Genomic DNA, 22,016 nt, shown 5'->3' on the forward strand with positions numbered 1-22,016 from the left:
TTATAAAAAGTGATGGAAGAATTCAAGGGCTGCAGAGGGGTGTGAGGGTCTGACTGTTTGTTTTGGCTCTTTCCAGCATGTGTAGGCATTTCCATTTCTCTCAAAGTATCAATTAAGCCATATTGACTTTTATTTCTGGAAATTGGAAGCCTTATTCTCTCAGCTAAATAAAGAGCATGATTGTGGTCTCGTCAAACCTTTTCATCCATTTCATACCTTTGCTCTTATGCTTCTTAAGTTGGGATTTATAGGATAAAACCACAGCCAGCACAATTCACATGGATGCATTTAAAAATAGGTCGGTGCACCTGGAACTGTGAAAGGTTCATTATGAAGATGGAGACGTCCGTGTTAGAAACGTGCTTCTGAAACTCGATCAACATCCACAAATGTAAAGACCTGGCATTAAAGGCGCTGTGCTGATTTCTCAGCTGATTAACTGGCTGTTATTGAAATACTAAATTTCAGCAGCACGAGAGCATCAAGGACTTGTATTGATGCTGTACAGATGGAGTTGTCATCCAAGTGTCGTTCAGGGAGAAAATACTTTCACAGTTTTGACATAATGCCTTCTTAGTGTGGGTGGTTTTTTCTTTCAGGCTGCTTTTTTTGTCCTTTAAGAAAACCTTGTGGAGCTGCTAGCTTTTTCAGTCCCCTTCAGAGCAAGGTGTGCAAAATGGAACAACGTTGTGTCTTTTCTGTCATCATCAGGGTGAAGGCAGCACAGAATGAATTAGGACAGCAGATCCTGGCTGACTTTGAGGAAGCCTTTCCTTCCCAAGGTACAAAGGTAAAGTTCTCACTTGCTGAAACCTTGCCAACAGAATTGTCCTCAGCTTCTACCTCATTTTACTTCTGGATCATCCTGGTGACTTTCAAAGTCAGACTATTGTTAGAACACAACTGTTGTAGTGAGGTCTGCATGCTAGTCAAGGAATACCCCAAACACTGTGTGTGACCATATAGACCGCAGTGGGGCCATGAACCCTTAGCATCTAACCCAGGTGTGTTTCTCCATATTGCTGCTTATTTGTCAGACACAAAAGGTCTGTGCATGTCTAGGGGAAGCCAGGCACCAGCTGTCTGTTGACACGCTGCCATCAGATTTGTCTCTGGTTTATTCAGCACAGATATAGATCTGGGCAAAGGCTAAGGCAGCAAGCGTGCTTCCCCCAAATTATGAATCCAAACGTTTGGGAGCAATATGGGAGTAGGTGTGAAATAGAGTTTATTCTAAAGAAAATGCTAGTTCTGTCTTTCAAAATACCAGCTCTACTGGTTTCTTCACAAAGCTAACAGAAGTACAGAAAGGAGGAAAGTAGTTGGAACAGATTCTTGGTGAAGGATGGATCTGTGTGTACATGAAGCAGCTTCAAAAGAGCATTGTTTTGGTTGTTTTTTTTTAAATGCTTCTAAATCTTTTTATTCTCCACTATCATCTTCGTATGGGCCAAAACAGACCAGCAGGTGCTGCTTTCTGTTGCAAGCTGATCATCCCTAGGCTATATTTTCCACATTTATTTAGCCTTCCTTTTGCAGAAAAGAGGTTGTCCCATGGCAGCCCCTTTCCTTTAGCTGCTTTTCAGAATATGTAGGACAATGAAGGGGTTTGCAGAAGAGATGGGATGACTGTTCTTATTTGTGAAGGAGGTTGCAGTACTTCTGCAGTAGTTGAGCCACAAAACAACTTTTATGGCCAGGGAAATGGAGGGAGCTCAATTTTCATTCAACCGAAGAAAGATGGTTAAGTGATAACACTGAGAGCATGAGAAGAGAGTAATGGAAAAAGATTAAAGCAAAGGTAACGTGGATGCAGTACAACTTACAATTGCCCCTTCTGTTGTTTAACCTTAAATCATCTGTTTGTTTTGACAGAGACCTGGTGGACCCAGCAATGTCCTGCGTGATGCGTGTCTCGTCGCCAATGTCCTGGATCCCAGAATCAAGCAGGAAATCATCAAGAAATTTATTAAACAACACCTCTCAGAGTATCTGGTCCTTTTCCAGGAAAATCAAGATGTAAGGAAAGCATTGTGAGCTGCATTGGGATTTTGTAAATGCTCCTGCAGAGCAGAGCAAAATGCAAAGTTCATGTTTCCTCAGCTTCCTGTGGCAGTCTGGGTTTGACCTGAGGGCTGGGAGCACTGACATGGACAGGCTGGTGGGTTGGGAGGCTACCAGAATGACTTCCTCTCCTCTTAGAGCTTAAGTTCAGAGGTCTGCACTGTAACAAATAAATAAATTCAAGTTAGATGTGCTTTCTGCCCTCTGAAGTGTTGGAAATTTATTCTGATAGTTGCAAACCCAAAAATCTTAAAAGTAAAACAACACTAAGAGGAGGAAAAGGGGGGGGGGGGGGCGCCCACCCCAGGAAACAGATCAGTCTTTGTAGCTAATTTTTCAGCTTCTTGTCCTGATGGTAGAAACATTCCATCCTGTGCATGTTGCAAGAACTCCTTTAGAAGTATGTAGGAACACAACCCCACAGTTGTGTTCCAGGAGTTCCAGCATTCTCATCCCTCTGTTCTCTTGAACCTCTCAGCGAAACAAAGCGGATGGTAGGACAGAATGGATTATCATTGGGCTGAGTTTTCAGCAGTACCTTCGTGCACGAGGAGATTTTCAGTCTAGCGTGAATTTGAGCACTTCTAGAATTATTAGCAGCTGCTGCTGTTAAGGGTGGTGTTCTCCTCCTCAGGTCGCCTGGCTGGATAAGATCGACAGGCGCTACGCGTGGATCAAACGTCAGCTGGTGGACTACGAGGAGAAGTACGGGCGCATGTTCCCCCAGGAGTGGTGCATGACGGAGCGCATCGCTGTGGAGTTCTGCCACGTCACCAGGTAGGCTCGTGGTGCTCCCCAGCAGAGCCACGCTCCTAGAGAAGAGGATTGGCATCTCTTCTGCCAAACAGGGCACACAGCTGTGCGACCTTAAAGGTAGCATCCAGATATCTGTGTAGAATTTGCCCGTGGTTAAGAGCAAGAGTGAAGAACTTGAGAAGTTGTTGAAGAGAGCATCTTTAAGAATTAGCTTGACTTATGTGATGAAAAGTGTTGCTAGGGAATAGAATGAGTTACCATCTCAAGTTCTGGATCTTTCTCTTTATAGAAAACCACATTGTTTTTCCTGTTTTGTCACCCTCTTTCAGGACAGAGCTTGCCAAGATAATGCGTACAAGAGCAAAGGAAATTGAAGTGAAATTGCTTCTGTTTGCAATCCAGAGGACAACCAACTTTGAAGGACTTCTGGCTAAGCGCTTCTCAGGCTGCACTCTGGCTGATGGCACAGTGGTAAGGGGATTTCTAAAGAGCAGACCCACAGCTTCCTAGGGGGAAAAAAGGGCCCAACTCACACACAGCTGCAGTAGTGGGAGACCTGAAAAGATGTCACCTGCAGCCTCCCCTGGCAGGTAGAACATTTAGTGTGACTGTGCTCAGTGGGTTGCAGTTGGGAAGGAAACTAGATTGTGTACTTTTTTGGTTCTCCTGGGCACTGCTGTTTGCAACTGAAGCCACATTGGTATGGAGAGCCACAAAATAGTTATGGTGTGGTGACTGCATCATAATGTTTGTTTTCTGCGTGTTGATGACACGTTATAACCAAAAGTTGTCTCTTTTGTTCATTTCTTCTTACCACATTTACCACAAGGTACCAGCTTTCAATCCCACATTCTCTTGGGTTACTTTTTCTTGTAGGGCCATTGATAACTTCCATTTTTCAGTGTCTCATTTGACAGATTGTAAAGCCAGAGCCAAGAGAACCTCCTCAGTGAATTTCTCTGGGGTCATCTCTGTGCTTTTTCAGCCTGAAATCTCAGGCAGGTGCTCTGCCAGCTGATTGCCCTGGGAGCATGGAGCACACGTGTGACTCAGAAGCTACTGCTTTGAGGTTCGCTGCTCTGTCCAGCTGGTGTCTGGAAGCCTACTTAAATGTGCTAATTCCCCCTACAAGATAAGCCTGCTGGGCCTGGTTGTTATTTGTTGTGGATCAGTAGGTGCTGCTAATTAAAAAAGGAAGTCCTGTAAGGTTTTCCTCCTGGCTGAATTTGAATCTCTCAAGAATACAGCCTTATTTTTATGACAAATTTCATACCAAATTTGCAGCTTTAATTAGATTTACTTCACTGGTTTGTTGTTATCCCCATGGAAAAGGTAGGCACAGAAGCTTTTGTAACAGAAAAAAAACAGAAGGGGAGGATGTATGTGGCCTGAAAAAAAGGAAAAGTGTTTCTCCTTCCCTCTTTGTGATGTGCCCTCAAGCTTTGACACTGATGTGTGGTGGGGCCAGTAAAGGTACTGCTTATTCCCACTAGCCCACATTAGAATCTGTTTCCTCAAGAAAAGATGCACCCACAGCTCTGAGCAGGAGCACTTGGTCCCCTTTTCAGTGTGGCTATGCAGCTTGCCCACAGCTGAGTACTTCCACAGCTCTGGTCCTTTACTAAGGAATAACCAGAGGCCAATACTCTGCTGCTGCTGCCTCTTAAGCTTTCTGAGCTCTGGTGTGTGGGCTTTGAGGGGGTGGAAATTTCTCATTAATCAAAATGCCCCTTCCAGGGATGATTAAGTGAGTGTGAGCATAGAGAGCTTCGCAGCTCAAATGCTGAAGAGGAGGTCTGCAGTTGCCTCTGTGCTTGGAGAAGTCAGGCTGCTGTCAGCGCTTTGAAGGTCTCAGTAAAGCAGCACATGGCTGCAGCGTGTGGACAGGAGACAAAGCAGGCTGTTCTCTAAGGAGCTTCCTTTTTTGGTGTGTTCTTTACAGAAGAAGCCAGAAGCACCTCCTCCTTCCACCAACCCATTTCTAGAGGATGAAACTGGGGCAGAGACGGATGAGATTGTAATTGAAAAAAGTGATACAGACAAAGTAAGTCTTCAGAGCTTTCCACTTGTCAGTGAGTCAGTCTCTGTGTCAAAATCTCAGGTGGCATCTAAGCTTTTCCAATGACATTGATTGGAAAGGTTTGTTTTCACAGCAATTAATTTAGCACAGTTTTGGTTCCCTGGGCAGCATGCTAGCTCCCAGTATGACTGATTTGCTGCGGCTCATTTCACTGAAACCAAAGCAATCTTTATTTCAGTTAATAGTGCAGGGACAGTCCCACCACGCAAGTAGGATTCTGTTCTAGCTCATGCAGCAACAGCTCAAATGTAACTGCAGAATTTCTGTCGAAGAAAGAGAGCCTGCCATGGCTGGGTTTTCAGATCCCAAAAAGACCTGCAATTCATATTTTGCCTTGTCAGCCAAGGAAACTAAGTCTGGAGCCATCAGACACCTCGTTGAACTTTCAAATGTCAGTTTTAGACTTTTGCTCCAAAGGTGTTACTTGTAGGATTTATATTTGTGGTGTTTTTCATCCGCTGCCTCTGTGTTGCAGGTAACACCTAACTGCTTGTAAAAGCACTGAGTTTCCAAAGCCCTCTGCAGATACTAAAGGAGTGAATAGTGAGCACTTTTGTTTTAATTGGCATGGATATCAAAGTGTGTGAGCTCTCTATTTTTCACTCAGCAGACAGGCATTTTCTAAGCATTCAGTTCTATGCTGCTTGGGACAGGTAACCTCTCTGTGCTCGGTGACTTCACAGTGTATTTCCAGGTGGTATCCTGATCCGTGATGAGGGCCCTAGGACCTCCTCACACCCATGTCCCAATAATTTGTGGGGTAGTAGCTCACTTTTCAGCAGAGTTGGGTGTTATCCATCTGGATTTTTACATAAGCAGGGCAGCCTTCTGCCCTCCACCAAACACCTCAATACTTGATTTCCAAAATGCCAGCAGCTGCTTAGTGCTGGTGGGTTGATGGTGGAAGACTGATCTGCTGCTGGAGAGAAGGGAAAGGAAGGGTTGAAGAGGAGGAGTTCTGAGTGGTAGAGCTGCCCCAAGACATCAGTGCTGAGAAAACACAAGAGTGAGGGGGGGGGGGGAAATCCATGTTAAAAAGAACCTCTTTGAGTGATCCTAGCAGTTAGATTTAAACTGTTTACTTTGGATGGTAATGAAAGGAAACTGGGCCAGCTGCAGGCCTCCTTACTGTGACAACAGTAACCTTTTATTATTTCCATCGAACTCGAGGAGGAAATAGCTTAAACATCTGCAGCTTTTGGACAGGATTGCACACACCAAAATACAGCTTCAGCGCTACTGTTAAAAGATTTAGTATTCTCTCCACCAGACATGCTGGGAGCAGCGTGATGCAAAGACACACTCACACAAAAAAGCAGTTGTGCTTTAGGATTCAGCTCCTCCAGCCTGGTAAATCATAAATATAATGAATGGGCAACCTTGTGCTGGCGCTGCCATTGCTGAGGCTTGGCGGCTGGAAGGTTTCTGTAATTACCACCTATTGTTTTCCTTCCAGCTCTGATGAGCACGTGCATCTGGCAGAAACAGGCAGGCACTGGCAGAGGATTGGGCAGGAAGTGCTGGGCAGTGGCTTTCTCCCAGCGCTGTAGAACTCTGCAGTCCTGCTGCTGCTGGGGAGGTGAATGAAGCAAGGCTCCCAGGGCTGCTCTGGCCTCCATGAAACCATTCTCTTGCTTTAAGTTTGCAGCCATAGGTTCATATCCGTTGTGTCTTTGAGTCTTAATTATTCCTGAGAAATCTGTGCCTTGCAATTTCTGCCAACAGCTCGGTGCCACCATTCCTGTTATTTAAGAGAGGGTGTCCTTTAGGCTCTCTTGTTTTGCTTTTTTTAATGCTTTAAAAAAAAAAAAAGAAAAATCAACTGGAAAAAAATCGTATCTTCGTTGGCTGAGAGCTGATCCTGTCTCTTTGGAATGGAACTCTTGCCTCTCTGCACAGAGTTCTTTGCAGGCAGTAAAAAACTGTCAGCTCGCCAGCAAGCAATGGGGAGAATTGTTTGTCATCTCAAAAATAAAATGTGGCTGTAAGGCAAAGCTTAAAGCCTCTGTCCAGCCTGATGCATGTGCATATTTAAGCATGGGAGTAGACTCAGTGGCTTCAGTGAGATGTGCTTGGCCACTTTACAGAGCACAGTGCTAAACTAAAACTCAACTGGATGGCTCCCAAATGGCGTATGTGCTTAATACTCTAAATGTGACTTCAGAGTAGAACTCTGCATCCCCAGAAACATGTTTTACAGTGGAAGCAATCCTGTAACGTTGCCTGGATGATTCCAAGTGCAGTAATTACATTCCGTTTATCTAAATAATATTCATTCAGATGAAGTCTGTAGTTATTTTCCTTAATGTTCCAAAACATAGGGATTTTTCAAGGTTACTTGCAGATAACTGCTGCATTTCATTTCAGTGGTGACTACTTCTGCTAAAAGAGAGCAGGTTTCCTTATTTACAAACTGCATTAAGCTTTTATTCCCTACTGATATCTTTTAGCATGGAAAAGTCTTCCCTTGAAGGATAGAGGGTACTTTACAAGTAAAAAAATAACTCTGGAATGCTGACGGCTCTTTCAGAGCGAGGGAGGCTGGGACACACTGACCTTGTCTGTACTGCCTTTGGTTATTTGTCAACAAATTTCAGTGCTGTATTTCTGAACGCTCAGATCCTCCATGCTGCTGCATTATGATTTCTCCTAGATCTTACAGGGCAGGTTCAAAGCCAACGCTGTAATTGCTTTCTTACAGCCAAAGAAGCCGAAAGTCCCGGACAATCCTTTCCATGGCATTGTTTCCAAGTGCTTCGAGCCTCACCTTTATGTGTATATCGAGTCCCAAGACAAGTGAGTAATGGCATCCTCTTCCAGTTTTGTTTGCTTTTGAATGTGCTTTGCTGTTGCATTGTTCTGGGTTCCGTACGCAAGCTACAGAAGGTGCATTTCTTGAAAGTTTGCTTTCTTATTTTCAGTTCACGAGCAAAACTCGTGGTTGGAGAGCAGTAAAGAAATACTGAGCGTTCCGAGGGCTGTGGATGTTGGTTTCAGCTGAAATCACCAAAGCCTGCAGGAATGATGCCCGCTGCCTTTCTGCGGAAGAGGCTTTAGTGTTTCTGAAATTGCTCCTGTTCCCTCTGCAATTCCCACTGCAGACACAGGGCTTCCTTCTGTCTCACATCTTCCACAAATAGTAGGTTTGCTCGTTCTGTAAAATACACAAGTGGCTCCGTGGCAGAGGAGCTTCAAGATTTGCTTTAAAGAAAGAAGTTATTTGAGATTTTCAGATGAAAGCTGCTGTAGATGAGCTGGCTGTGAGATAACATTATCATTGGTCACAGATTAGGGCTTTGTCAGAGGTTTTAATCCCTAGAACCCTACTTCATTTTCCTCTGACTTACAGCAAAATAACTTCAATGAAAGGAGCTTTCAGCTTGCAACTCGGGGAAGCTTTTAGAACTCTCATCGCATATTTTGTGCAACTTGATTCACGCCAGGATTTAAAAATCATCTCTGTGACAACTGCAGTGTCAGCTGGAAGAGAAGATAGCTGAAAAAGGTTGAATGCAGTCATTTAGTGTGGGTTAGTGGCTGGGAAAATAAAGTCAGGCGGCCGCCTCGTGTACCTCAGCTATCTGTGCCCTTCTGTCTTCCATGAATTTACACACAAGTGTGCAGAAGGTAAAGCTCAGAGTCTTGGTTTTGTCCATACTGCAAAATACTCATCCTGAGAAAGGCTTCAGAGCTTCTATGCCTAATAATGAAAATTACAATTGCACACAATAGTTTGTTGTGCTGAGGTTGGGTTTCACTCTGTTGTAAAACAAAAGGAAGCTGATTTTTTTCCTCCTTCTCAGTGATCCAAGCACTAACTTGTTTGAATATTTCTGCCCATCTCACTGGGGGCCATTTGAATCCCCATTTTGGTAATTCTACCCCACTGTGCTCCCAATCCTTTCAGTTGCTTTTATTTTTTTTCCTTTTCCTTTTCAATCCTGAGATGTTTTATATTAGCTTTATAGCCACAGGCTGAAAGGAGTTCAAAGAGAAACTGCCACAGTATTCCCCATGCTGCCCTGGCTGCCAAAAATTGCTTTTCTTTGATTCTTCACTCTTCTTCCCCCTTTGAAATTGTGAGGAATCTGTTACTGATGTCTGAAAATGAGGAGTTCCTTAGATAACTGTATGCTGGGTGTCTGGATAAAGGAGGCAGTGTGGCAGTTCACCGTTGGCTTAAGTCTGTGGCAGAAAGCTGCCTGGTTCTTTCCTCCTGAAAAATTGTTTCCATACCCATTTAAAGAAACACGGTGCCAAAATCTTTCAGGTGTCTCCTGTTAAATTGCTATAGAAGAGCTTTAAAGATGCTGTTCTCCACTCATAACTGCAGTGTAAATATCAGATTTCTTAACAGTGAAGCAGATTTCATTTCTTTCCCCGCAGGGATACACGTCTTCAGCTCTTCCTTGTGATCTGCTGGAGCAATAGATGGGTACATGTGTGAGCTAAACCCTTCTGCTGGAGCAATGGCTCTGTCGGGTCTGCAGTGCAGAGAGGGTGCAGAGTTGTGTGCAAGCATGCTGTAGTGTTTGTGTTTATTCAGATTGCTTAGAAAACTGGCACTTGCTCTTTGCAGCATCATGAGCAAAGGGGCTTCCATAACACCCAGCCCGTGGGAAATATCCTTCCAGTGATCCAAGCTACCTCAGAGCCGTTGCCCTTCCCCCCTGCCCAACTGATGCCAACTGTTCACACCACTCAACAGATCGAGTGACTGGGCACTGTGTTCTTCTTTCTGAAGAGTGCGTAGTTCCTCTTGCAATGGCCAGAGATGCAGAAAAATCTCTGAATAGATTGAGTGGAATTTAAAAGAGGAATAATAGGAAGGTTGGGCTTGGAAGCCAGAAGACAATTCTGTTCATATGATTTCATTTCATGTTTTTTCCTGGTTAAGTTTGGACAGTTCTTGCTCCCAGTAGGTATGCTACTGTTAGGAAGTATCACATCTGCACTACCAGAGAGCAGAGCCTTTTTGCAGAACCTGCATGGAGAGGATGCTCATTTTCTGTTGCTCTCCTGCCCTCTTTGTGTTTCCTCTCCCAGTAGGTTTTTCTGCCACATGGTTTGTGCTTCCATTGTCCAACACTCACAAAAGGCTGTCAGCCTTCATATTGTCTTTGAGCCAGCTGAAACTTAGGAGGAAGAATCACTGACATCAGGTGTGTGCGCAGTATCCTGATGTTTTGCTCGTTTCCATCTTGCAATAAACTGAGCACGTTCTTTGCCAGGCACTTTGTCCAGGTTAGGATCAGAAGAAGCACAAAGTTCTGGCACTGCTCTCCCAGCAATTTGGACAGCTGCGTTTGCTTGTGCACCCCGTGAACAAGAGGACGGGGGGGACGACAACCAGAGAAATGCAGATACATTTCACTTTGCCTCAGAGTGGAGGAGAGCATGTGGAGTAAACATAATGAAAAGCCATTGACATTCCTCACTGTGCCCTGAGAGCCTGAAAAAAACACGTGGCTGGTGAGTGCTAAGAAAGCTCCACTTTGTTGCACAGATGGAGTAAAGTGCAGATGCAGAGGTAGAGATGCAGCTGTTTAATTTAGTGGGACTTTTGACAAGGGGCAAGCCACGTCTGTTTTGCTAGGGAACCTGAAGGAATGCTGCAGTTCATAGCACATGTGAGCCCTCCTGCAACACCATCTGTGTGGTTGGCGTACAGCCACGGGGGAAGGGAGATTTTGCTTCATTGTGGTCAAGTACAATCAATGCTTCAGTTCACTGTTCAATTGCTCTTGCCAGTGTAGAGATCTGTCACGTAAGTTTAGCAGCCTGATGGTTTTGCAGTTCTTGTTGGAACTGTGTATTTGTGGAATCAGAGCTGCGACAAGTCATCAAAGCAGAAAGCAACCATCTACCTGAATAGCTTCTGAGCCAAGTTCAAGCTTGAGAGTCTTGCTTCACACTTTGGAGCCCTGGCATTACCAGCACAGCTCTGTAGATTAGCTTGGCCCAGGCAGATCATCTGTGCTAGGAGCTCATCCTTTTGGTGCAGCGATCTGTATGTTTACTGGGGAGGAGTCACATCACCTCTCCTTCTGGACCTCTGCCATGCTTAGAAGTGTTTTTGTCACTGTGAAACGATGGAGAGAAGCTTACTGTTGCCTAAAAACACCAAAATGTTTGAGTAAGGACCAGGTTATAATAAATCACTGGCGACAATAGTAGGTGGTACTCAAGCAGAACCACATGATGGCTGATGGAGTGCCATCTCAAGCACATCCCTTTGAAAGCTGAGCTCTGGAGGCCACTGATCTGCAAAGTCTGCCTGCTGCTTCTACTGGTGCCAGCAATGAAATCTGAGCATAACCTTCATGCACTTGCATCAAATGCACCAACGCAGTCCTCACTGCTGCACAAGGCTTGTGCTGAGATGAGAATGGGCTGCAATTCTGGACTGCTGGAATGTGCTTTTTGGTGTCGTAAGACAGGGCTTCTCCCCAACATGTTAAAGTGTCTTTCCATTGTTTCTCTGTGACAGGAATCTCAGCGAGCTGATCGACAGGTTTGTGGCTGACTTCAAGGCCCAAGGGCCTCCCAAGCCCAACGTGGATGAAGGAGGAGCTGTGCTGCCCAGCTGTGCTGACCTCTTTGTGTACTATAAGAAGTGCATGGTGCAGTGCTCCCAGCTCAGCACAGGTGAACCCATGATAGCCCTGACCACCATCTTCCAGAAGTACCTTCGGGAGTACGCCTGGAAAATCCTGTCTGGCAACCTGCCCAAGTGAGTTGAGCTTCCCAAATGCTGCAGCACGGTCTGGTGAGACATTCCAGTGAGGAGCAGATGCTTTGTGAAGATAATTAATAAATACAAACTTGTTAACACTTAGTTTTTGCTATTACAGAAACCACGTAGCAGCATTGTGGCTACATTTACAGCTAGGGACCAAATGGTCACTCGTGGCATTGGGTTTCTTTGTTTATTTTGTTTTATTTTAAGGGTTGCTAGAAGTTAGCTTCGTATTTGGCTTTGATTAACAGTCAGATTTACAGTTTGTTGGAGTTCCTTTTGAAATACCAGCCCAAGACTTCTGCTACTTGGGTGGAAAAAAAAATAACATTGAGACTTTCAGCTCTGTTGTGTTAAAAGCTCAGCATCGTGCCCAGATACAGTAATTTATAATGAAGGGGGTTTATTTGTGTGATGCCAGAGTGCTCACCTGTAGCTTTGTGCTCTATGAAGTTGTATAAATGCACGAATAAATTATGAAGATGTAAATGCAGTGAAAATAAAGGAAATCACGTGTAGGTCATTACTCAGGTCTTTGAGATGCAGTCACCTTAACTACAGATAACTTTGTATGCTATTTACCATCTTCAGTTTGTTTCCTTGTAAACCTGGAACCATCAGAATGAGTTTTCTGAAGCCAGTAAAGTCTTTCACAGATGGAAGGGAGAGGGTTGTGTCCAGAGAATTGGAAAGATCAATGTAATGTGCATTCTCCATTAGGCATCAGTTGCATTCTTTGTACACGTATTTTTGGCGTGCCCCGTTTTTGCTGTCCAAGATAAATAGTGGTGTCCTATTTTTTTTAATGGATTTGGATTATTAATCGTTGAGACGTAGGGAATTTCTTCACTCTGAGCTATTAGAGTTCTTTCTTTGTTGATACGCTGCAGTTAATCACTGCAACAGAGTGGGAAAAAGCCACATCTTCTGTAATTTACTGCGTTGATATCATCAGGTTTTTTTAAATGGGTTACCAAAGTTTCAAATGTGTGTTGACATCTGTTTGGTCCTGAGAAGATAAATATGAGAAGGAACCCGATGGGCACTGAGATTTTCCTGTAATCTTTAATTAGATTTTGAGTAACTGACAGTGAAGGTGAAGTTAGCTGGAGAAAGCTGCGTTCAGTCTACGTCCTAATTTAACATGTTGTGAATAACTGAGTTGTCCTTTTGCCTGAAGTTTTGCCATCAAGTTCTGCCTGTCTTTCTAAAAGATACTCCCTAACCAAAATAGCAATTGCCATGTTTGATGCACAAAGAATTACACACTGCACTTTGTTGCGTGAGGCATTGGGCTTAATGGTCATAAAGACTTTTTATGGCACTGGAGTAATTTTGCAGTATGTCTCTGTGTACACATGAAAGCTTTACAGCTTTTGTCTTTTTTCCAGGACAACGAGCAGCAGCGGCGGGCTCACCATCACTAGTTTGCTGAAAGAAAAGGAAGGCTCTGAAGTAGCCAAGTTTACTTTAGAAGAGCTCTGCCTCATTTGCAGTATCCTTAGTACTGCAGAGTACTGCTTGGCAACGACTCAGCAGGTGAGCTTTCCTCTCGAGCACTTCTGAGGTGACACCCAGGTTCACCGACTGAGTTGTGGATGCAGTTTGATCACAGCTTAGGTTTTAAGAAGCTGACTTTTCCAGGATGCAAGTAGGAATTCTGGTCTTTCTGTTGCTTTTTTTCTTTTCTAACAGTTGGAAGAGAAACTCAAAGAAAAAGTGGATGCAAGTCTGGTGGAGAGAATCAACCTAACAGGAGAGACGGACACCTTCAGCATGTATGTAGAGCAGATGCATCCTCCCTCCCTATGTCAAACATCCTCGTTTGTCAGCCAGATGGTGCTGGAGTCGTTTAACCCAAAAATCCCAGTGTCATAGGACCCACTCAGATATGCAGTCTAGGTATAGGCATTTCCTTGGTGAAGGAATGGTCCAGAGAAGGAATGGTCTGCAGTAGTACAGACATCAGATATAGTTGTTCCTCATCATCCTAGCCAAAGGAACGAGAGCACTGGAAAGAGGAGAGGAAATAGTGAGTTTCCAGTTGAAACATCATTTGCATCTTGGCAGCTCTGTGAGGTAGCTGTTACATTTCAGAAAAGGAAGCTATTTCAGTACATTCCTTCCTGCTTTAACTTCCCACTGTTAATCAGCAGCCTTGTCAGTATGATCAAACCCCGTTTCAGATGACATAAAAGACTGATTCAATCTTACATTCAGGGATTGTAATTGAGAGAAGATTATCATTCATTAAAATAACTTTTCATGTAATGATGCTAAAAATATTCTCCTCTAGCATCATTTGCTCTCCACTACCATCAACATATAGAATACTTTTTGAGAGAAGTAAATTGAGGCAAAAAAAAAAATTGTTTTGCCTCATGTCAGATAAAAGAAAACCTTGGCAAAGATGGGGAAATAATCTGGATTGCCAGTTCTCCCTTAATCTAAGATTCAGCCCGGATAGCAGCAAGATTATGTTTGTTTCAGAAGACTTCCTTCCTGTGATAGCTCTTGTCTCACTCCAGTGGGCAGGATTCACTGAATCTCCATCCAGGTTTTTCATGTGGTGTTGGGCTCCGCTCCATGCTGCACACTCCCTTTCCTCTAGATAATTCTCAGACCTTTTTAAGAGTGAATCCTTGACTGCAAAATAGGGCTGCTATGTCCTCTAAGCCAAAGCAAGCAAGGTAACTGGGAGTAGAAATAAAATAACACCGTGCAATGGGATTTTTCCTATCATGAGCAAGGCAAGAGTGAGTTCTGCATTTCCCTGTGGCCTGTCAGGAGATATTTTGTGTCACTGCTCAGTTTCAGCAGTGGCTGCCATGCAGTGAAGTTGGTCCTAGGCAGCTAATACCGCATGTTTTGGAGACTGCTTTAATGTGTAGCTTGTATTTGATGTTTTAAGACATCTTTCAAGTTAAACTGTCAGGCCTGCTGTGATATATCTTGTAGCAAAGACCTTTTAATTGAGGTTCAGTCTGTTCCAGAGGAGAGCACTTTGTTCAGTCTGCTGTCAGTTTAAGTCATAGCTATAAAACTCTCTTTGGCGTTCGCTCCTTCAACATCAAACAAGTTGTTTCTCCTGAGATTTGACATCCTGTTACTCAGGGTCATAAAGAAAATAAAATGTTGCTGCTTACGTACCCTAGGAAGGGTTTATTTCATCACAGACAGCGTGGAGCTACCACCAAACACTTTTACAGCAATGGGCTGGGAGGTTTTTACCTCTGTGGTAGGTAAGCATTTCTGGGGGGAGGCTCTTCTCGAAGCTCAACTGAGGGAAAAGTGCTGTCACTTAAATCTGTGCCCTGCTCTGTTGTGAGGCTATGGGTGGCCTTTAGAGTCCCTTTGAACTCCTGAACTCTGTAGGCTCTGTTAGAATGCAGGCTGCTTGCTTATGGCCTGGGCTTCCCTCACTACAAACTCCTGTGTATCTGCCTGGAACTGTATGGGTTTCATTCCCTGCTGCTGAAGTACTGCTCTATGCTGTCTGGAGTGAAGGTTTCGAGTGGCTTCCAGCATAACCAGCATCAAATCTCTCATGGTGTGTTGTGATGCATTGCATTTACAACACATTTGCTGCTTTACAGGAGGTGTGTTTAGTTTGAAATGTAGTCAAATAGGTTTCTCTCCCCATTTGCAACCTTTCGGTCAGCTATAAAAATGTCCTCTCTTATGCAGCTCCTGATGAACAACGTGCAGATTTTCCTGGGTTCTTTTCAGTACAAGTTGTAGCCATGTAAATTCACAACATAATGCCAAGTTCATCTAGTAAGTTTTCTTCCTTCCACAGCCAAAGAAACCAGTTCTGACACTGAATTCTATCCTGAAACTTATGCTTGATTCTTTCTCCAGTGTGATTTCCAACAGCATACAGCTGCTAGTGCAGGACTTGGACGCAGCCTGTGACCCTGCCCTGACTGCTATGAGCAAGGTAAGGGTGGATTTGCCTGGGGAGAGGTAACCTTAACATGCACATCATTTACTTAGAGGTCTTGTTTGCTGTGATTGCTTGATTTCATTCTTTACTCTGAGTCTTATCCATATGTTGATTGCTTCTTGGAGCAGTGATTACTGTAACTATAAATATATCTTTCACTCCAAAACCTAAAATTCATGTTGGAGCTTTCATTCTTTTGCAGCTCTTTAAACACACAAACAACTGAATACTTTGTATATCTACCTCAGACTCCCAGTGCTAATGCTAATGAGAGTCCTCAAGATGTAGAGAACTTTTTTTAGCATGAAATTTCAAATCTCCATTCTCGTTTGCTGCCTTGCTTGTATTCTTGGAGGAGAAGTTTCACTTGGCTGCTGGTTTGTGGCTGTTAGGTGGAGGCAGTCAGAGAGTAATGTGGAATTGGGATATTGAGCCCTATTGCTTCTGTGCTCCTCCTGAGGATGTATGGAGCCATTCCTAGAGAGGCCCACATGAGCTGAGCTGAAGGATTTGATTGCAGTTATGCTGTTGGCTTTTATGTGTTTGAAATGCAGAGCTGTGTTTTCTTGCCAAAGTATTGTGAAAACCCAGAGGGCTCTGGACAAAGGTGAAGACAACAAAAGTGAACTGAAATTTTTCTGTTTTTAAAGCAGAAATATTAAATGTAGATCTCCATTTTGGTAGGATCGTGCCTTGAATTTTACTCACTTTTTCTTTATGATACAGTCCAGCTGTCACCAGCCTCACCACCCCCAGCTAATATTGGAAGTGGAATGCAGCTAGCAAGAGAGCTTGCACAAGTCCCCCACAGAAAGGGGATTTTTTGCTCCAGTAAAGTAACACCATTAGGAAGGGCTCAGTGCTTCAGGTGTCGCTTCTTTGCCATGACAGTTCCTTAGATCCTCCTGAACCCACCCAGCATAGCAGAGCTGGAATCACTCGGCTCTGTTTATACCCAAGTAAACCACAGCCTTGGGAAAGCAGCAGCTGGTGAGCCATTTATTTTTGTCTTTGGAAAAATAGTAAGATGCAGCATATGTGATGGGACTGATGATTTATAAACAAGTGAAGTGCTATAAAATTAACTAAATAAATACTTGTCACTTGTGCACGCATTCCCCTATTGGCTTTATACAAGTTTTACTAGACCTGGGTTTGGTGCAAGAGTTTTTCCCTCACCCCCTTCTTCCCTCTCTTTAACATTTAATATTTGGAAGCTTAAAATCTCAGTCTGTGCTAAGAGCTGCTGGGCTGACCCGTTCCAGGTTTCTGTACGTGAAGTTGTATCTATCTCAAGGCTGCTGCTCCATTAGGGCTCTCCCACTGTTCAGTTCCTCCTCATTTATTTTGCTCTGATGTCCAGCCCTGATGCCCAGGACTGAACAGTGCTGATCCTTTCTTTGAATCTGATGTACGTTTGTGAATAGATGATGGAAATTCTGCCAAGAAATGGCTTGCTGCCACACAGTACTTCTTGTGGATAGCAAAGCGCTGTGAACGTGTTGTGGCATTTAATTACCTGGTGTGCTTTTTAATTGTTGGGATGAGAAGCAGCTAATCTGCATGAGGTATTTTTGCCCCAATTAAGCTTATGGGTTGCACTGGATAAGGTTTCGTTTATTTGCTGAATTAAACATCGATTTATATGTAAAACTGCATGCAGAACAGGGACTGGGGAATATTTTAGTGACTCAAGTAGATCGCTTGCTGCTTTTAGATTTTGCTGAAAACCTTTTGGCACAGCTGTAATTTCCCACTTCCTTACAATTGAATGGACAGCAGCAAGCCTTTAAAAGCACAGCTTTAACATCTCCAATGCGTACGAGGAAAACCCAAGAGCAGAGCAATCAGAGCTGCCAGCTGCTAATTAAAGTCAGCACGAGCATGTTGGAGCTGGGATCCAGGTGCTCCCTGCCCCCTGCCTTCACTTTGCTCCCTCCTTGTGCACTGATCCGGGGCTGTGGGTGCTCCCTGTGCCCAGGAATGCTGAGCTGGCAGTGGGATGCTGCAAGGGAGATGTGGTTCATCCCCAATGAATCCACAGTATGACCCGTTTTGCTGCAGACACAGGATCTGCTGGTTCCTCTGCTCTCATCCTCTGAGTGATTTTCAGCTAGTGTATGTAAACTATGTGGATATCCCAAGAAAAACATACGGTGGGGGAAAAAGAGGTATAAATTGAAAATGTCAGGAACAAAGCTTTACCAGAAGAGTTGGGCTCATATTTCTTTTGATGACTTTTCAGTATGTGTACGATTTCTTGCATTGCAGCTACTGGGTTTTTTTTTTTTGCTGGTGAAATACACACAAAAAGAGCTACTTTTACTGTCCGTGCTTTAAAGTCTCAGTTGTAAAGTATTGCTTTTGGAGTGAAAACCAACAAAATGAAAAAGATTACTCTGTTGTTGTTGTAGTAAGTCAGCTCAGCAGTCCCTTCCCACTTTTTGGCCATTCCTACAGATGGGAATGTTCATCTAGGACTGCTGTCTGTTGAGAAGAGCCAGCACTGAGAATGCCCAAATCCTGAGTATTTTCTCCAGAAGTTGGATATTAGGAAGTGTTTCTTCTCAGAGGGCACAGCTGCCCAGGGAGTGGGGATGTCCCCATCTCTCGAGGTGTTCCACATCTTTGGATATGGAGTGAGGGGACATGGTCAGTGGGGTGGGTTGGGGTTGGCCCTGGGGCTCTGAGAGGTCTTTTCCAACCTGAGTTTCTATGAAGCAGTTGCCTGCTGAGCAACCTTCCAGAGAAAAGGAGGAATTAAAGCCTGTAGAGCAGGTGACAGGAGAAATATCCCTTCTGAATATGCAGCTCCTGGGAGATGAGCAGTCTGGGTTGTTGGTTGTACATAAGGACAGCCTTGGTAGGATGCGTGCAGACTGTCAGACACTGTGGTTTTGTAAAGAATTTGGCTTCTTTTGCCTGTTAACTCACTGCTGCTGCATGTTGTTTGGATGAGATTGAATCAACTGGGGGACAAAGGAGCTGTAATTAAATTAGAAACAGGACGAAAAAACCCTTTACATGCAAAAATGAGAACTCGAGGAGGAATATTTAAGAACAAATGCCCAGGCGAAAGAAAAAATAGTCACCTTCTGCATCTGTCCTGGTTGTCACATTTTCCTCCTGTTCCATCTCCAGCACGAGGAGCTGCATCTCTCAGCGAGCTCCATGAAGCTGCTGCAGGGTGCATGAACAGCAGCTGTGCTGGGAGCACTTTGCTTGCGTTCCTCACTGGGACTCAGTTTTGCACACAGATGTTTTGCCAGGGCCATCGTGGTCCAACCCAAGCGCTTCTTTTTTCCTAACGCCTCATGCTGTGTGTGCTCCTCATGTTTTTTTCACAGAGCTCTGAGAAAGCCAACAGAGTCACACATCTGGCTGACAGGGGATGGTCTGTTGTGTTTCTGCTGACAGTAAATGAAGACAAAATGAGAGCTTGAGTAATTTTTTTTTCTTTTCTTTGTGTGCTTGGGCTGAGCTGAAGTTGGCATCCCAACTGGTACACTGAAAGTATTTCAGTGTGAGCTGCATTGCTTTAGAGTGTTTTGGACTTCATTTCTACCTCCTCCACCTATCTGTCATCGGTCTCTCCAATATTAAAGCCTTGGCTGCCGTGCAGGAATCCAGACTTTGCAAGCTTGCAGTTATTTTCTCAAATGCCTGTAATAAGGATTTATATGGGCACTTCATCCCAAAAAACTGGGAGCTGTTAAATATTAAGGCAGCCTAGGGTGCTCCAAAAACCTCTTTTAATGCTGGTGTTTCCCATTACCAGCCATAGTCTCTCTGTTCTGGTGCAAAAAGGGCTGTTCTGGGTCTTCCTTCTTTGCATTTTGTTCTGGTTTTGCTCAGTCAATGCAGTGACAAGGGGTATGACCTCGATGGTGGTGAATTGCAGAGACAGTCTCTTGATAATTAATTCCTCAGAGATCCTTCTGCAGGAAGCTTGTACAGTTTTCCTTATGTATTGCTTGAATCCTGGTGAGTTAAACTGCTTGTTTGTTATCTCCTCTTTGTGCAGATGCAGTGGCAGAACGTGGAACATGTTGGTGACCAGAGTCCTTATGTCACCTCAGTGATTCTCCACATCAAGCAGAACGTCCCCATCATCCGTGACAACCTGGCATCCACCAGAAAGTATTTCACTCAGTTCTGTATAAAGTTTGCAAAGTAAGTTACCAACGTGGCACAGAATTCCTCTGCTTTTCACCAGTCTGTCAGTATGTGACCATTGTTTGCTTCCTAATGTGCAGGCAGTGCTTGGGTGAAAACCCTTCCCATCCAGGCACATGGGGTAGGGCAGCAAACACCTGCAGCTGCTGGCAAAACTAAAAGATAGTTCAATTTCTTATATCAGGAAAGGTCTGGAAACATCATAACCCCCAAAATGCAAATATCTGAGTGTTTTCCAGGCAAATTGTTTGATACTGTGAAAGTAACTGGAAAATGAGACAGAAATTTCCTCTTGCCTTTGTATTCAGGGCTGAGGGTGTCGTTCTCCAGCACTTCTGGAAATCCAAGCTTTGAAGCTATGTATCCAAAACCAAAATTCAGTTCTCTGGGAAGATGTTTTCAACTCTTGCTTGCTTGCCTGAGGCCATTTGAGCTCTGCATCCAATGCCCCAGGGAAAAGGCACAGGAGGACTTGGCCAGTTGTAGCTGCACGTGGCTATCCTGGTAGAGCCTTGGGAGCAGCACCATACATATCATGTGTCTCCCTTTAAAATCTTTCACATTTCATTCAACCATAATAAGCTAATCATCCTGAAATAAACCGTATGGCCTGGCAGTTACTGTGTGGATTTGAGAGCAGTGCTCCAGTTCCTGCTTCAGCAGGAAAAGCTGCAGTAGGCTCTCCTGAGAACCATTAACTTTCGCAGCAGGGAGGCTGGCCTCAGCGTTTCATTCCCCCTTTCTATCTCTGGGTACTCATTAGTTTGCATTAAGGAGCAGTTACTGATAAATCATATTATGACATTGGCCGTAATCACTGTTTGAAAAGCTGTCCCAGTGAAAATGTATTGCACTTAAGCCTTTTATGTGGTTATGCTTGAATTTTATATTGCTCACATAGTGATAAATAATAATAGAAAAAAAATTTACTCAGCTGTTCACAGCACACTCATAATACCTCAGCTTAGTTGTCTCCCTTTTAACTTTATTGCTAAGCACATACCCTGTAAGCTCTGCATAAAATACCTCAGTCTCACATACAAGTGGAGTCCAGATCTGAAGTGTGTGCCTTCATCAGAGCTTATTCCATGGAACACCACAGAAAGCTGCCTTCTATATGTTAATGCCTGCGTCTCTGTGACCTGCCAGCCACTCTCTGCTCTAATGGATTGCATCAAGGGCTGGGGTTGAGTTACAGGACCACGGGGGAGAAGGCAGCTAAAGTCACCAAATTTAAAAGAGAGATGTGAGCCAAGTCTGGAAGAAGAATTACCGTCAGGAATTGCATCAATCCTCTAATCTCATCTGTCATTTTCGCTTTGTTTTGACCCATGTGCAACCCTCACTGCCCTGAATTAGTGAGAGGCGTGCAGCAGCTGGCCCTGGGGGTTACATGGAGGAGGGCTGCAGCGAGGAGCTCTGTTGGTTTGGAAGCAGAATGCTGAGCTCAGCCTGGGCGAGTCCACAAGGGCTGGGCACGGCATAGTGCAGCGCTGCGGTGACGCAGTGACACCGGGATGCTTGGGATGACATCCCATCATTGCTCATCTCCCTGCCTGCCCTGCTCAGCACATCAGCGTGGGGGATTGGGAAAACACAGGCTGAGCCTCTCCCATCGGATGGGAGCCTCTCGCATGCTGTGGTTTCTGTGCTTTAGGTTCCTCGTCTGCTTTATTGTTACACGAGGGACTTGTCTGCTTCGATGGAGCTGGTTTTACAGCCGAAGCTGCAAATGATTTCTGGCATCCAGTGGAGCTCTGTGGATGTGCAGGGAGTTAAAGGCATTCAGAGCACAAAACTGTGCTGAGCACTCACTGCTGAACGTGCACGTATCGCTCACATTGGGTTTGCTTCCAAGAGCCAAACTCTGAGTCCTACACAAGAAAGTCAAGTGATTTTTTCTTTTTTTTCCACTTAAGGGCAACTGCTCTTAAAAAGAAAAAGAAAAAAAAAAAAAACCCTAAAAAAACAGAGCAGCCCTTGGATCTCATGGTTTGTCTCGTCTGTCCTGCTAGAGCTGAAAAGCTGTTTCCAATAAGACAGCATGAAATAACAGGCAGGCGGGGATGGAAGGTCGCTTTCTCCTTCTGCACTGATTGTGGGTGGCCATCCTAAAAGGCTTGGGAATGGTTTTATGTGAGGCAGAGTGCTGGCTGTGAGATACCACGTGGTTATACGGTGCTAAAAAGTTTCTCATGCACAATGTGAGCATCAGCTCCATGTCTGACCTTACAGAGTGCAAGAGCATTGGACCC

General features: G+C 44.3%; 1 protein-coding gene across 2 annotated transcripts in view; it reads left to right on the forward strand.

Moving 5' to 3' along the window:
* Window positions 1–22,016, forward strand: part of VPS53 (VPS53 subunit of GARP complex) — a 48,726-nt gene that overhangs the window by 19,434 nt on the left and 7,276 nt on the right. For both annotated transcript variants that reach the window (XR_006180587.1, XM_042879637.1), the window contains exons 8-18: window positions 712–790; window positions 1,876–2,019; window positions 2,699–2,841; window positions 3,150–3,291; window positions 4,763–4,864; window positions 7,602–7,696; window positions 11,391–11,633; window positions 13,031–13,178; window positions 13,335–13,417; window positions 15,501–15,579; window positions 19,610–19,758. Coding sequence is in view for 1 of the 2 variants with exons in the window: in XM_042879637.1 (XP_042735571.1) it covers window positions 712–790; window positions 1,876–2,019; window positions 2,699–2,841; window positions 3,150–3,291; window positions 4,763–4,864; window positions 7,602–7,696; window positions 11,391–11,633; window positions 13,031–13,178; window positions 13,335–13,417; window positions 15,501–15,579; window positions 19,610–19,758 (1,407 nt within the window). In the remaining variant the exon portion in view is untranslated. The remainder of the gene's footprint in view (window positions 1–711; window positions 791–1,875; window positions 2,020–2,698; window positions 2,842–3,149; window positions 3,292–4,762; window positions 4,865–7,601; window positions 7,697–11,390; window positions 11,634–13,030; window positions 13,179–13,334; window positions 13,418–15,500; window positions 15,580–19,609; window positions 19,759–22,016) is intronic.

The sequence above is a fragment of the Lagopus leucura genome, unplaced genomic scaffold (genome assembly GCF_019238085.1).
Source record: "Lagopus leucura isolate 7727_CA_CO unplaced genomic scaffold, USGS_WTPT01 Super-Scaffold_100024, whole genome shotgun sequence".
In the NCBI taxonomy this organism is placed as follows: Eukaryota; Metazoa; Chordata; class Aves; order Galliformes; family Phasianidae; genus Lagopus; species Lagopus leucura.